General features: G+C 36.6%; 1 protein-coding gene across 2 annotated transcripts in view; it reads right to left on the bottom strand.

Moving 5' to 3' along the window:
* Window positions 1-241: 241 nt before the first annotated feature.
* The window catches only part of hmga2 (high mobility group AT-hook 2), a 71,167-nt gene continuing 54,788 nt past the window's right edge, over window positions 242-16,620 (bottom strand). Inside the window, exons 4-6 of one of the 2 annotated variants that reach the window (XM_088644655.1) lie at window positions 10,362-10,394; window positions 4,006-4,041; window positions 242-1,445 (exon numbers count right to left, since the gene is read on the bottom strand). In XM_088644655.1, coding sequence (XP_088500781.1) covers window positions 4,006-4,041; window positions 10,362-10,394 — 69 coding nt within the window. In that variant the 3' untranslated portion in view covers window positions 242-1,445. Of the gene's footprint in view, window positions 4,042-10,361; window positions 10,395-16,620 lie in introns of both variants that reach the window. The other variant, XM_088644654.1, reaches the window with a different exon arrangement.

Below are 16,620 nucleotides of genomic sequence, written 5' to 3'. Positions count from 1 at the left end.
AATCAAAAGCAGCCAGACATTAAGAACAGCTATGAAGCATATGGTTGATTACAGATGATTTTTTTTTTAATCGCCACTGATCAACAAAGGTTATGTCTTCTGCTTGATTATCCTAGGAGGTACCACAATGTCTGGATGTGAGGCAGTTTGCACACAAGAGAGCAGGTTAATGTTTTTCATACACTGCCTGTATTCCCAACCTGACTGCAAGGGAAAAAAAATAGGAGTCACACACCACAGGGAGCACAGAGGGTATTAAGTTTATTGTGCTGAACAAGTCTGTGATAATCCATTAAAAGATTCTTTTAACAAGCAAGCGATTCAAAGCGTAATCAAAGACAGCAACTCTATGTGAACAGTGAAAGCCATAAAGTTAGAAAACAATCAAACGGGTATAGAGGCAAAAGAAAGATTGTTTTAAAGAAAAAAAAAACAGCAATGAAGCACTTCCAACTTTTCTCCTGCTAATGCAACTACGGTATATTGCATAACGTTTTTTAAAGTTAAAATGTCCAGACTTACCTAACAGTGACCTAAAGGCAGGGAAGAACAGTCTTATAAAATTCATCCCCCAGAAAAATAAACTATATATATATAAAATTTTATGGTGTTCTCCCTGTTCTCTTGGCCACATGCATTTAAGAAGATTATTCTGTTTGAAAATGAGGTAACAGTAGGCCCTTTTTAGAGGTAGTAATGTGTATTCGATTGTACTATAACATGATATTGGAACTTCATTAAGACTCCCAGAGCTAAAAGCCTGAACAAACATCAAACAGTGGCTTCCTTGGACATGCATTCAACCAACAATGAGGTAACGAAAGCTTAAAGGCTTTTCTTAAACTCAAGTATCCATGAAGTAAAATCCAGAATGGTTGGAGCTCTGAAATCAGAACATCTTTACCTCGATGGTATTAAATTCAGTTATGTGCACCACAACATGTATGGGAGGCATCACAAGTTGTTTTCTTTTACGTTTGATTTTACCTGATACCTCAATAAAGAAGCCAGTAGGCTTTGGTGGTAAGCTGGCTCAGGACTGAGGCCCAGCTGTTAAAAGCTCAACCTGAGGTACTACCCAGTACTACCTGGCCCAGTTATAATAAAACAATGTTAACAATAAAAAAGTTGACAAGCAGAAAGTGGAATCAAATTCTACATAAGAAGCATTTAAAATACATCTGGTTTAACCATATTACAAAAGAAAATCACATTTGTGTAAGGTACACGAAACCGCTAATCAAGTATATCTCAATCTCTACCAATTTAAAACATATTTATGAAAGCAATATACAAAAGCCAAGCCTATCTTTTCCCAACCTGCAAAGCTTCAAGTTTCTTTGAAGGTTTATTTTTTTCCCCACAAGTGAAATGTACTTGTTTTCTGTTACAAAAATACCTTGATTAGGGATCGGTTGCAGTCCTAAAAGGTGTCCAAACTAATGCTGAAAGTAACACAAAAAATGCATTCCTTTTTGAGACTGGAGGTAGGTCTTTGTCAATTGATTATTAGTCCATTTTCATTTCAACAGTTCATTTGAGGTACAAATGTGGACAGTAATATTTTCAGAAAACAAAAAAACATAAAAAAAACAACAAAAAGACATTACAGCTAAAATTATTTCATGTAGTGTCACACAAGCACATGATCCTTAGATACTATTGTGTAAATCAGTACAAAAATATATTCAAGTTAAAAAACATGTCAAAAGAAGTCATAATTTGCGCAGAATGGAAGGTAAGTGTCGTGTTAGATCAGTTAGATATAAAGTAGTGCTAATGTAAAAAAGTTAAAAAAAACAGTACTTTTTCCCTTAGCTGCATCTGAATTACATAGAGAAATAAAGGCCCCAGATCTCAGTGATTACCTGCCCATAATTATTTCCTACATTGTCTTGTGTATAGCAGCATGTATTCATCAGGCTGTATTACTTGTTGAAGAAATCAGAGGTAGTCTGGAATAGTGGAGTAATATTGCATCAACTGCTGAAAAGTGCTGGTGTGAAGGAGAAATTATACATATTGCATTCTGGAAGAATGGTCAGAGAAAACTTATGGTAAAAAATCTTCCTATTCCATGTAATCACTGAATTCAGGAATAAAGTGTGTCTTGAGGTAAAATGTGCTTTGTTTGCATGAGATAGTGCTGACAACATGTGATTCCCTTTGAATGAAGTAATTGGAAATCTGAAGCAAGAGCCTTGTAATTAAACATTAATTATCAGGATTATTCTGCTGGCAGTGTTCATCTTTACCTAACGTTTTTGAGATGCCCGTCCTGTTCCCCTCAATTTGGAAAATATCTCTCATGACATCTAAGATGTTTTTTCCTCAGCCCTGCCTAAGTCTCTTGACAATGGTTCCACCTCTAAATCCTGTATTTTCTTTTCTTTCTGTGAAAAAGAGCAATTCCCACTTTCTGCCCTACAGTGGCAACAAGGAAAAAAGCAATGGGGAATAGTGTTTGACGTTTTCAAAGAACCTCAGAGTTACATACAAATTATTGTACTGAGAGCACAGTGCATCTAACAGAGCTTAGACTTCATATGGAGGCTAATTGTTTTAGTCTAGTAATTTTGTGTCACAGAGTAGCAGTCAATTTAAATCATATGAAAATCAAAATATCTTTCCATCTTTGTTAACTATTAGGAAAATAACAATAGCAATGTCTTGTAGCTGCTACTGTTTATGTTTCTATTCTTCTGTGACAAAAGCATAATGAATGATGATAAACTCAAGGACACATTTCAGATCCAATATTCAGGTGCAGAGGGTTTTTGTAAATAGACATGACAAGTTCTGTTGATGAGCTACACAGCACATAGATATAGTGTTGACAACAAGGCTAACTGTGACTGGTACCTCTCTGAGCACATAAATCAGTATCTGTAACTCCATGTATAAGCCCCTTCTGAAACAAAATTCCTGATTCTCTTTTGTAGCTCCATAAGAACAAAAACAACTTGCATTACACTGTAATAATTACCTATTTTCATTTAAAGCACGTCATGAATGTTGCAATAGTGCACTCTCATTTACACATAAAAATATACTTTTTGTTTTCAAGTTTATGAAAATAAAATTGCCGCCTTCTGTTAAAATTTGAATTAGTTTTTTTTTTCACCTTCGGTGGCCTTAGGATGAGTAGCCTGCACTGTCATGGAGAGATATTTGCCTACTGAAATATCTGATTGCCGATGACACTTTCTAAAATAAGTCCTGTGAACGTATATTCAGACTGGGCAAGTTTTATAAGCATTAACCAATGTTCACATGTATTTCACTTTCGGAATCAAAGCTTTGAGCACAAAACGCTATAGTAAAAATACATAATGACTGAAGTAAAAGGCATACAAATTCATGCATCGTAATACGTATCTAAATATATACTGGATATTGTGGTGCATGCTCATCTTTTTTCTTATGGAATATACATAAAGTGTTGTTTGAGTCTAGATTTGTCAAAAGTGATTGGTCAGTTCTAAGTTAATTCTAAACTCAGAGGAAATTAAAATGACTTGTTTAAATAATAATAATAATAAAATGATCATCTAAAACAGAAGGGGGTTGTCTCTTTCCCATGTCTTTGGTGGTCTACAGCAGGGGATTTATAGGCAGTGGGTTTCTCAGGCTGTTTAAGGTTCCTCTACTGGCAATTCGGGAGCTTGACCACATGTTTCAAGTTTCTGAATGACTAAGCCAGACTCTATGTTTAAGCTGCTCGTTTGCCTTCCACATAGTAGTCCAATAAAGTCTATTAGCAGGTTAAGAAAAAGACACAGTACTGATTGGCTGTATTTTTCAACCTGTTTCCCTGTGCTACAGACACTCTTTCTTACATTTGCTTTGAGGTTGTTTGTGTGTGATTTTCCCAGACAAACAAAAAAAAAACAAAACAAAAAAAGTAGAAAGACCGTAGAAATAGAAAATAAGTGGTCAAGGTAGTGTCTTTTCCCTTGAAAGACCTGACAGCTGAATGAGGTAGAGGTAAAATGCTGTGGTTACTTAATCGTCCTCGGGAGATTCTTCAGCCTCTTCTTCCTACAAAAAATCAGAGCAAGAGTTGGGATTTGGATTTTTCTTCACTTTCAAACAATAACAGCCCCACCTCCCCTCTCCCCTGACTGTTAACATTGCTTCCTTTTATTACATCATGGCTATTTTAGAACTCCCACCTCCTACCTAAACGCACACACATGCACATAAAAGAGACCCAGAGCACTGGAAAGGCATTTCCATACTGATGCAACTATAATCCTTTACTTCATTCCCCACTGAAACAGGGATCATTTAAGAAAATGACAGACATCTTGAGTCACTCCTTGAAAACACTGAGTAAAAATGTTTCTTTCATGACACTGGCAAATGAAAATAAAGTTTCCGTACAGACGTAAAAAATTAATACACCCTATTTTTAATAATAATTTTGCGGCATTTCAGATCCTCAAAGCTAGATAAATTTAGAGCTGCAAAGGTACAGTACATATGAAACAAGTCCTTCTTGTCCCGCCACACAGGCACGTATTGTGTGTTTTCCTGATCATTTTTTATGTTAAAAATCACTACAGTTGGGTATTTTCAACTTCTTATATATCAAAATGATTCATGTAATAAAGCACATAATTTGTAAATACGTCACAGTAATAAAACCTATGGGTATATTGCTCTAGTTAGAATAATTACATTACAAAGTATTTAAAGTGAGTTCAAGTCTCATTTGTACTCATGTATTCGGAGAAACAGTTGTGGCAACACCTCTAGGATTATGGTTTAATAGAAAGAGAACATCTTAAAGTGGTCCTAAAAATGTCTATTTTCTGTATTCAAAGAGTAAGTATTTTTCACAACCGCTCTTCCACCTCTAATAGTTAATGGTTTACATAGGGGGTGCCCAACCCTGGTTCTAGGGACCCACACGGCTCTGATTTTTGTTTCAGCTTAGCCCTCCATTTCACAATTAATTTATCACACCAAACAACAGGCTTCTTTCGAACTCTTCAGGTGTTTTCTGTTCCTGAACATGTGGGAGGTTGCCTTTTAGCTAATGCATTTCACAAGTAACTTAAGACTGCCGAAGTCTGGCTAGAAAAAATAAATCCTCAAATGTTCCAGTCAGGCAACTTGTTAGTTCAATTAAGGATTCAATTAAGTAAAGAGCTTGGCTGGAACAAAACCCAGCAGGTGTGGTGGTCCCCAGGACCATTGTTGGGAACCCCTGGTTTAGATTATGTGTCAAACCTGCTTTAACAACGTGGTTGTTAAGCTCCCTGAAGTTAATTTATTTTTCATTTGTTATGTCTATTCTCAGCTGGCATCTGAACGTTTAGCATTTACATGGCTAAAGAAGAATAAAGTGAAGTCCCAGAAGGAAAAAAACAGTAGTAGTTTTTCAATGTAACATATGCACAATACTTCCAGCTCCAGTGTGTGGAAGGAGGATAAAAGTCATAGTAACTGATTTGTTATTCAAAATCTAGATACAATATGATCTTTATTGATTGATTTAGTCTGGAATAGGGAAAACCAATAAACACTTTTCTAAACAGCAACAGATAAGCAGTTTATTGACTTCTTAAAAAGGCCACCTACGGCATTTTTCTATTCCCACTTCAGTTGCATGTCTCCTACACTGAATACACTAATACACTGAAAATGGAACTGCTGAGATTTCACCATTAGAACCATTACAAATGTAGCTTTTAATCTCACTTAAAAGGTATTTACTTTAAGGTTCCTCTTTTCTAGTAGCTGCTGTGAAGTGTTCCAAAAACAGCTTTCCCCAGTTTTTATAGCGAAATAGATTTGATTTTCCACATGGATTCATTTTGTCTGGGCGGCTAGCTGACACAATTTATAACTCTCTTCCTTTCCCAGGCTACTGCAGTGTGCCATTCAGTAAAGGCTGCATTAAAGCTTGTCTGCATTATATGACCAAACTTCCATTCATTACTGTTTCAGACACTTCAGCTGTGAAGGAGCTGCTAAATGCTACCATGTGTGACATTGCTGTACAAGAGCAGAATGGAAGAAAAAATGCTTTAATCATACAGGGCTCCACTCTGCAATCCTCTGTTCAAAAGGTTTTCCATCATCTTAAAAAAGAAAAAAAAAAGTTACGTTTTTTTTTTTAGCGAGAAAAGGGAGAGTATAAATCCAGGAAACACACATGCTTCAAAATGCATTGAGGACAGGTTAAAAATATTAATGAAGCTGCATCAAGCCATGAGACTTCACAGCACTGCTGTTAAGTCTGCTTTTGGTTATTTGGAAAAACAAGGATGACAAGAACCGTGGTCTCTACTTAACCCAGGGTCGCAGATATTTACAGCAGGGGGCTAACATTTCAGGTCTAGTGTGCAGAGAGCAGGCCTGAGTTCCGACAGTAGGGCTGTGAGTGCAGCCATCCTCTTTAATAAGACACTGCACTGAATGCATTTCATGGAAAAGATGGTTCATCACAGAAACCCCTTTCGTATGTTATTAAATATAAAAGACTTTCTCTTTATGGTATTCTACATTAGGTAAATAAGACATTTAGAATCCGTGAGGTAATGTAATGTCTATTGCTTTGTACAAAAATAATGTGATGCAGATCTTTTATTTAGTTTGAGACTATTTAACAAAGGAATTCTGTATCACTGCCAATCATGGACACTCGAATTTCAGCGGATCTCACTTGACTATGCTGCAACTGGTGCAAACAAATGATGACTGCACCATTGTAAATAACTCATACAGCAGCTGCTGAAAACACGAGACAGCAAGTACATAACATCTTCACCTCGTACTGAGAAAAGCATTTTTATTTCACTTGGACATAGAAAAGCGTATTTAAGTTTACTCAAATAAAAATGAATTATCTATTTGGAGGCTTGCTTGTCCACAGCCTAATACTTCATAACTATTGCAATACCTAAACATTTTGTGCTCTAAATCAGAATCTGTTTTAAAGCAGGGTCATCATTCTGAATTTAATGGAACGATTGGATAGAAAGAAATATTTCTGCTCACTTAAAGAAGCTTTTTTAAACAAAAAAAGGGAAACTTTGTAACAGGTTTTAGTAGTGTGGTGTACACTATAAACAAGTTACATTTTTTTTAATGATTACCTGATGATACACAGGGGGACAAACTATTATGTGTCTCAGTGTACTGTATTTCATTAGTCACTTGTATCAAGAGTAGAAAATGTATTAAACTTAAACACTGGGTGGACATTTGACAATTACAAAAAACTATTTTTATATTTATATAATAATATAGATGTTAATTTAAAAAATAGACCTGAAAAAATAAACTACTTTTAACTGAAACAAACAATTCCAGGGAAGAAGTCTTCAAAAACAGTGTACACATTAAAAGAATGTACATGGTATTAGTTTCATATAATTTGTAGTAGTAATTATAAACAGTAATGTGTAAGAAAGAGATTAGAATAAAAAACTCTTTCAAAGATTAAATGCACAAAGGTATACACTGCAACACATTTGCCTAGTTTTATGCATTTCTCCTTGTTCTTGAGTGGATCATTCATGCTGTACATAATTCACACTCATACCGAATTGAAAAGACACTCTTGTGATCCAACAGTCTGGCGGTCCTTTCCTCCCGCACTACAAAAAGCAATATTATCCACTCAGTTTTCTTCACTTTTAGCACATCTGCTCAATGAAAAATATCTGGGATATCTCCCATGCTTTAAAAAAAAAGACAAACACTCTCCAGCAATTTTTTGCTGTTCAAGCTATTACATGAAGAAGGAATTATGTTGCCTTCCAAAGAGGTCCTGTGAAGATACAGGTATGCAGAAAATGGCTTCTACATTGACTACATGACCTATTATTAATTTACATCATCATGAAAAATGATAAGTAATAGCCATAACAACAGCCTCCTTCAGTAGCGTAATTCTACTTGTTTATACCCTGGTCCCACATGCTTTCATTCCCTTTGAAGTAAATGAGAAGGACTGAAATAGTAACTAGCTGCAGCCTACCCCTCATTAGGGCTCAGCTATGTGGGAAGGCCAGGTTGCAGCTTCCGGGTCAAGCACGCTTATCCACTGAGAAAAAAAGGTCTGAAGAAAGTAAGATAAAAGAGCCTTTCAACGTGGAAGTAGTGACATTTTTATGGGTTCCAGCTCTGAAGACCCCTGAGCACCACACAACTCAAAACCATTTCAAACCATTCTAAAAAACAAACATACAGAGCCCACCTTACACATTTTATTTTCACAACTGAGAATAAGAGGCACTTCTTTGCACAAAAGGGCTGTGGAATTATGAAACAAGCTATCGAGCCATGATGTTAAAGCTGACACTATGACCCAAATAAACAGATACTAAAAAGCAAACAAGCTAAATGGCCCCCACTCTTTGGAAGCATTCTTAGGTTCTTAGCACTATTGGGACTAACAAATCTGTGAGGAAGGAAACTTCTTCTTGGGAAGTTTTCTCCTTTTCATAAACTGTTTGTTTGGTTGTATTCCAAATACCCATAAAATATAATATACTTAAGGATGTGATTTAAAACAAGTGAAATATATATATTGGTCTGAATAGTAATCACGAATCTTTTTATTATCTAATGTTGGGAAGCTATCTGCACTTCTTTTTTGTTCTGTTTCTGGTGTGTAAAAAAAAGATATTTTTATAATAAAATTCAAACAACATGACTGAAGAAACAAATGGCAATTAACTATGCAAACAAAAGTGAGAGATCATTACTGTACTAAACATTACATAACTAAAGAAATGACAGAACTGAGATCTCAGACTCTGTATTTCATTAAGATTTAATCTGAAAAAAGCAAGCAGAGATTTAAACAAGAGAAACACTTCAATAAGGCAGTACGTGTGTTGCTACTCAATTGCTGGTGTAAAGATATCTTTAAATCACAAAACTGGGCTTCCGAAAATTAAAGAAAAGTTCTCAGGTTGTCGGATTTACAGCCCCCATCTGGTTCACTGTTCAGCCACGAATTACAGTGTGACTGCTGCCTTTGATACCCCTATTATTACTGTTAGTTTTACAGCGTCTGTACTAATGTTCTTGGGCTATTGTAAAACCGACAGGTGGTTTTACTTGCCATTAAAAGAATGTAACTGTCACTTTCTTTTTTGGAGAGTTAACGTAGGACCAGAGAGTCAGCACCCTGGAAATACTACACCAGATATCCAATTAAAAGATTATTCACATATTGTATTTTTATCAAAGGAATATGTGTTTAAAAAATACATTCTCAACCTAAAACTATATTAATGCAAAGGTGTAAGATGACCAGGGGAAGGGTCATCCAGGACAGGTATTTCAGGAACGATCTGCTCAATATACTCAACTTAGACCTGAGCAAGATGGCCACCAAGAGAAACCAGCTGACCCACAGATGGAAAGGGCTTATTCCGAAAAACAATGAGACACAGGTGAGTCCTGTCAGGAAACAAAATATATTTGCCCGGAAACAGTGAACCAGCATGGAAGCCAGTAGGTGAATCCATTTTGGAGGAGATAGAGGAATCAGGTTAGTGTCTGTGTAGATTGAAGAATAACGGATTAACAGAAGAGATAAAGGATTACGATTTATGGTTGCGTGATTTGGATATGACGCGGATTTGTGGTACTTCACTGATTTTGGAACTCAGATTGAATAAGGATTGCGAGAATGGACTGCGGACTGGCTTGGAAGATGAACGGACTGGAGAAACGGAGAAAAACTCCACGGAAATTAAAAGAAGAGAAGTGTGGCGTGAGTACTTTTGTCGATAAGTTTCAAAATTAAGTTGGACTCCTACATGGTTCAGCCATTTGTACAGGTATATTGAAGGGTAGAAAAGGCAAAGATTTCTCAGAATACAGAAATTTTTATCATCCTCAATACACCGCTATGCAGTTCTCACGTTTATACAAGGTGTCATAATTTCCTCACACCATTCCAGACAAACTGTATAAGGTCCTGTTCATACTGCTGATGGTTTTCAAAACAAGGAAAGCCAGAACTAATCTAATCACTGCCTCACATACTGTCACTCGAACCCCCCAAAGTGTCCCTTTGACCCACACGTTCTGCTTGTAAAAAGTGTTTTCATTTCTCCTTCGCCTTGCACTGAGAAACATCATCTTTCGCAACAGTACCCTTCATTCCCTATTCTTCTTTCTTTGCCTTTCCTTTTCTCAGATGCTAACAAAGCAGCAGTCTTTTCTGACTCAACTTTCCAGAAAAACACTGGATCCGTCACTTTGCAGATGAATTCTATAGTAACAAGAAGCCCCAGATGAAAAATAACTTGTTATAAAGATAATTGTGTGGAGTGGTACAGAGGTACTAGAGAGCAGGGTGGGAGTTAACTCTGTCAAAAACATACCTGAGCCGGTTTCTTCTGGACCACTTGCTGTGGCTGTAATAGAAAAAAAACACAGTGAGTACATCTACATTGTGAATCCTCTTAATTAGGAGAAAATGTCTCTAATCACCTCCAGCTATTAAAGCGTGGCACAACTGGGTTCGATTTTGTACCAGATACCTTCCTTCTGTGCTCACAGACACTTCACTCATTAGAAATAAATCAAAATCTTACAGCAGATGGAATCTTTAATATCAGTTCCCTTAAAGCAATTGTTAAAGACAAGAATACAACAGATTCGACAGAAGAAAAGGCATCACACTCTTCCATCTAGGCATTAAATTTAAAATGAAATTTCATAGACTTTGACATAAAAAGTGTGTCCTTGTACATCTCTCGCTGCATCACATTTTCCTCCCTCTTTGGGGTTCTTTCCAATTATACCTGTAAGCATTCACACTCCTAAACCCACATCAGAACTCCCTAAACATTCCACACTGCTGACTCCCTCGGCTCTGAAGTCTCACAATTTGTTGATTGTACGCGTTACAATACATGTACACTCATGGGATCCGTAAGTGCTGGGGTTCAATGAGAGTCATTTAAAGGAGGCTGTCAGTTTACTGAATCTCTCGAGAAATAAATCCTAAAAGTAAAAGGGACAGAATCTCCGAAGCAGAGACAAGCCTGACTGTCTGGGGTCTGTCACATAAGACACTGTTTTCCAAAGCGGTTGTTCCAAACTAAATACACACTTCTTCTCAAGCATTATACCATAATAATAAAAACATTTCTGATAACACTTCAGTATATTACACGTTCTGAGTATATTCATACACCTTACAACCCCTTTTGTGTTGCATATTTTTTATAAAGATCACTCTGCAATGACACCTTTAACTAAAAATTTCTGTGAACCTGATTTACAGTATGTGAGAAAAGAAAACTCCCAACAATAAAACATGTTGGCGAACTACATCAATAAAACAGAGAAATTAAAACACTCTGTAAGGGTTTATAGCACTGGAATAAAACTGTAAAAGAACATTATGTTTTAAACCTAATGCAACCTCTCTTAACAGCATGCCCTGTGGCATAGGTTGTTCTCAACAGCTATTTCTCAGCATGCCAGCTTTCATTGTAATTTATTACAGGACTCAGTGTTACAAGCAAAGGATCACCAAAAACGTTAATAAAGGAATACTGAGCAGGGACAAGGCTTTTACATTCTAACCTCATCGAAGTAAAATGGCATCATGCACAGTGCTTAAAATGTAAATCACGAGGTGCCTGAGCTCAATGTGAACTGGAGAGAATGGATGGGGTTACAGGCACTGTAGTGATTAACCGTGACACACATATACAGTAATATCAAACTAAAGCTCTATTAAATGCATTTTCAAGCTGCCACTTTCAATACCACGCTAAAAAGGTAGCTTAAAAAACAATGTTAATTAGTAACATCTCTTTTTTTGAAACTTTTCCACTCTGAAGGAATCTGCGGAATTTGCCTGTTTGATCTCATCTTCACAAGAACAGCTGATCTTTTGGCTCAGTGGAGGACACCTATGTCTAGGCATTGATTCCGTGAACACTCTTAAGAGAGCAAAGTGTTTGTGATGAATTTGTGAAGGGGCAGAGCAGAGCTTACATGTAGAGCCTGTGGGCATTGGCGGTGGATGTATACTTCTCAGGTCTCATTTGGAATGTCATAATTCAGGCATTTACACATGTTTCTACTGGCATCGCTGAATCCTGCTTTTATGTCCATAAATAAATCAGATTCTGGCTTTTAATAAATGCATACAATTAGAACTTCCTTTTCACTTAAAAAGCAGCTTAGGGTGTCTGTTGAAATGTTCAGGCTGGTCCTGTAAACCACTCGTTGACAAAAATGATTGGTAACTGATTACCTTTCCCGTTCTGCTTTGTCACCACTGCCCTGTAATTGTGTATGCTGAAAGTATGCTGAATGCAGCTTATCACTTCATTTACACTCTTTCAAGGTTAGAAATACTTCAATTCATCATGCTGTTCAAACAATTCTCTTTTCATCAATAGACTAGCATGGACCACCGAAGGAAGATTAGAACGTGGTTGTGCATACGGAGCATTTCAAAAGAAGTGTGAAATAATTTCCAAATTGAGGAATCACTCATTTAAATACAGTGCCCTTCAAACACATTGGGACAGCCCAAATCAAAACTGTAATTTTTGCTTTATATCAGTTTGTACATGTGATCACGAGATTAATATAAAGGTACAATATATTGTCTGTTTTATTTTTTGGTAATTCCACAGAAACATTTGATCATATTAAAACCAAAACATACTTTGTGCTCTACCTAATGATTTCAAGTGACCATAGGTATGGGGAAACATTCTCTTTGAGCAAAATCCAGAGCTTTAATGGTTTCATATCCCTTTGAGGGAATAACTGCTTGAAGTTAGTGACCCATTAAGCTCCCCAACCCTTCGTGGAATTATATGAAATGTTTTTTCTGTGGCCACTGTGAGTTCTTGCCAGTTTTTGAGGTTACTTTCTTAGCATATACTGTATAATGCACACTCATTCAATTTAATTCTCAAGACTGACAAGACCAGTCTTGTCTTCTGATGAACTCCTTGTCTGCATTGGTTACATGTTTAGTGTTTTGCTCATGCTGCATATCGAAGCACTTCCCAATAAGTGTGCAACAGTGTTACATGGACAGATGGGAATAAGATAAACCTTCACCTATTGTAAGTAAAGGAAAGCATGGGAAATATACACTAAAGAACACCATCTTATGTGTGGAGCATGGGAAAATTACAGTAGCTCAACTGCTGGATTAAATTCAGGAAGGCCTAACTGAAAAAAAAAAGAATTGTACTAGATACCAATGTTACACTCCTAACGTTATGAACATTGCCACTGGATTGTGTATGGCCAAGCAGTGAGGACTTCAGTTTGACATCTGACCTGAAGGACAGCACCTCCTTTAGTGGGTAATTGGTCCACTAACACCACTTACAGTACATTAACAACTTAATTTCCCTTTGAAGTCACACATCTCAATAATGACCAGACGCAGCCTGGCTTAGTTTCTGAGATCTGATGAGGACTTTCTTACTCCTTCCACATTTCTTTCTTTATTAAACAACATTGGGCTACTTCTTCACTGACTTTTACTTAATTGTGGCATAACTCACTTCACTTCTTCATCTTTTCTTGTGGGAAAACTGTTATTGACTGGTACATTGCAACAACAACATGTTAACTATTGACGTATACTATAATTTTTTAACACTCTATTCTAAAATTATGGTTTAGAAATTTAGAAAAACCAAATAATGGAAACTGTGAACAACTGGATTCAGAGGCAACAGAAGAGAGGTGGTTACTCTTCAAAAATGGAATGTTAAATTTCAAAACAAATTCTTCCTTAAGACAGGGTCTGGAAAAAGCTCTTCTGTATTACATTTCACATATTTATTGTTACCATATGAAGATTACGAAAATTAAATAAGTAATTTATTTGTATGAATCTTACAAATGCCAATCATATTCTAACAGTATGTATGAATACTGTCACTTTAGGACTAGTTAAGTCTGTGAGGTATGATGTGTGTGGGTATTTGGGAAAGATGGAGGTGAGAAAATGTACAAAGTCCTTATGAGCCAAAAGAAAAACTGGAAAAGTCTTATGAGCTGCTAAGTGAACACATTTAACAAATGCAAACAGTAACAGCCAAGGTTTGGTTTAGATCAAAATTAATTTGCTACTGACGAAAAAAAAACCTACACTTTAAAAACCAATCAATGCACTTTACTTACTGTAACTAGAGTGAGCTTTTTATTGCCCTGCCACAAAATGAACAGCCATAATAATAGGCTACACATTTTAAAGTCGATCCATCCATTTCTTAAAGGCTTTATCCAATACAGGGTCACAGAGGAATCAGAGCCTTCCGTGGCAAGCAGCCGGTACAAGGCATGATACATGCTGGATGGGATACCAGTCCATCGCAGGGGACACACAGACATGCACTCACACCAGGGCCAATTTTCTAGAAGCCAATTAACCTACAGTACCAGTATGTGTTTGGACTTTTGTAAGGAAACAGGAGCACCCAGAGCGAGCACCCAGAGGAAACCCATGCAAATACGGGGTGAACATACTAACTCTGCACAGGTCACACTTTTGGGATTTAACCCAGAGCAAAGAACCCATAACCCAGCAAAGCAGTAATGCTAACCAGTGCACCACTGTGCCATATTTCTTCTTAAGTTCCTTGGAATGTTCTTTTTATAAAATCCAGTCTATCCATTTTCCAAATAATTACTGTATTTTTATTTTAATACCATTCTTCTTCCCTGCTGAGGGATGTCGCTCAGAGGACAACGACAAATTTGAAAGAGCTGTTTAAATGGCTGAGATGGGAAAAATCGCACTGTCAACAGGATCCAGAACACTTCACAAACCTAGATTGTTGGGCAGAGTGGCATAAAAAAAGACGTGACTAAGAAATAAGCCATCTCAAAGCTTGTATGGAATTTGCAAAATATCTTGAGTGATCCTAGAAAAATGTGGCACAAAATGTCATGGTCAGAGAAGACAAAATTAGACCTTTTTGGTCTAGATGTTAGGCACAGTTCCAACACTGGACATCTCCCAGTCAACACCATCCCAGCACTCAAGCATGGTGGTGGCAACACCCTCCAACAGGAATGCTAAACTTAAGGAAGGACTAGAAAGCTTGCTAGGACTGAAGAAAAAATAGACAGATCTAAGAATGGGTAAATCCTACAGGAAAACCTGTTTCAGTCTGCTGCAGACTTAGTACTGGACACAAATTCACCTTTCAATAGGACAATGGTCAAAAAGCACAAGGCCAAAGCTACAGAATAGAGTAGCTTAAGAATACAAAATGACCCAGTCAAAGTACTGACTTGAATCCCACTGGAAATGTGGAGAAGGACTTGAAAACTGCAGATCCCCAAGCAGCTTAAGAGAGCTTGAGGAAATCTGTCATGAAAAATGTTTGAAAAGACTTATTTAAAAAGACTCGTGGCTGTAATAGCAACCAAAGGAGCTTCCTACAAATACTGAATTCACAGGTCTGAATATTTAAGGAATCAACAAATTCCATTTTTTTCTTTTTAGTTTTCTCTGACATTTAATGTGACAAACTTACCTTACTCTAAAAGTCTTCAGAACATTTGAGCTTTTAGGTTTTGAATAGTGTTTTTTGCGTCATTTTACAGTTTCACAAAAGGGGCCACCATGAGAAGGGTCTGAATACTTTTGCAAGGCACTGTACATGAAGAACTGAAAAAACAAAGTAGAGGAAAAACCTAAGACACTGCACAAGGACTAAGAAAGCTTCATTTTCACATTTAGTTATTCATCAATAAAATTAAAGTCGTGACTCCTACATTCTAAAAAATACCACAGATATTAGATATCTTTCAACAGATCAGACCATTCATAGCATATGAGTGTGTCTATGACTCACTGCTGCTATAATGCACTGTTCTTTTATCATATAAGCCACAGAATTATAGGTAGGGAGAATTTTTTTATTAATTGATGGACCAAATCTAATACCTACACAGAGAATGAATAGGAACTCTTTTGAAAGATATAAAATGTCTATTGTCTAGATTTTCACCACTAGTAGAGTTTATTACGGATAATAACGTCAGAAGCCACCCACACCACTATAGAACAAAGACTGTGACCTTTCAAGTACTTGATATTCAGAAATTCAGTTTTGACTCCATTTTAAAATGTCATTGTATGTAATACCACAAAATCCATAAAGTCATAGCACTCATTTCACAAACAGACCAGTGATTTTGTTATGAATATTGAAAATTCACTGGCAGGCCATAAGCACTTTATCAACAAGGAGCAGATATACAGAATTTATACTACTACATATTTGATAAGCCACAGGTGCTGTTAACACTGGAAATGTTGTAACCCCTGAAAAACTTGGCATCATCCAATAATGCTTCAAACTAAGCCTAAAATGAAGACAACTAACTACTAACACTATTGCTGGGATTATTTTGAGAAAACAAAATAATTGGTTTCATATCTGTCTTTCATACGTACTGTATCTTACTGTTGCTTTTCATGCAGTTGTCGTAGGCAAAAGGCAAAATTGGTTTTGAAAGCAGGCATTCTGGAACTACACAAGATTCTTTCGAAATGTTTTATATCTAATGTGTGTGGAGTGCTTCCTTATATTCTACATCTTTGCTACTAATAAAACTAAGCTAACCAGAAAG

This window comes from Lepisosteus platostomus, chromosome 9 (assembly GCF_059453375.1).
Source record: "Lepisosteus platostomus isolate fLepPlt1 chromosome 9, fLepPlt1.hap1, whole genome shotgun sequence".
Classification (NCBI taxonomy): Eukaryota; Metazoa; Chordata; class Actinopteri; order Semionotiformes; family Lepisosteidae; genus Lepisosteus; species Lepisosteus platostomus.
Note: the sequence above shows the minus strand (reverse complement) of the source record. Positions and strands in the feature narration are given on the sequence as shown.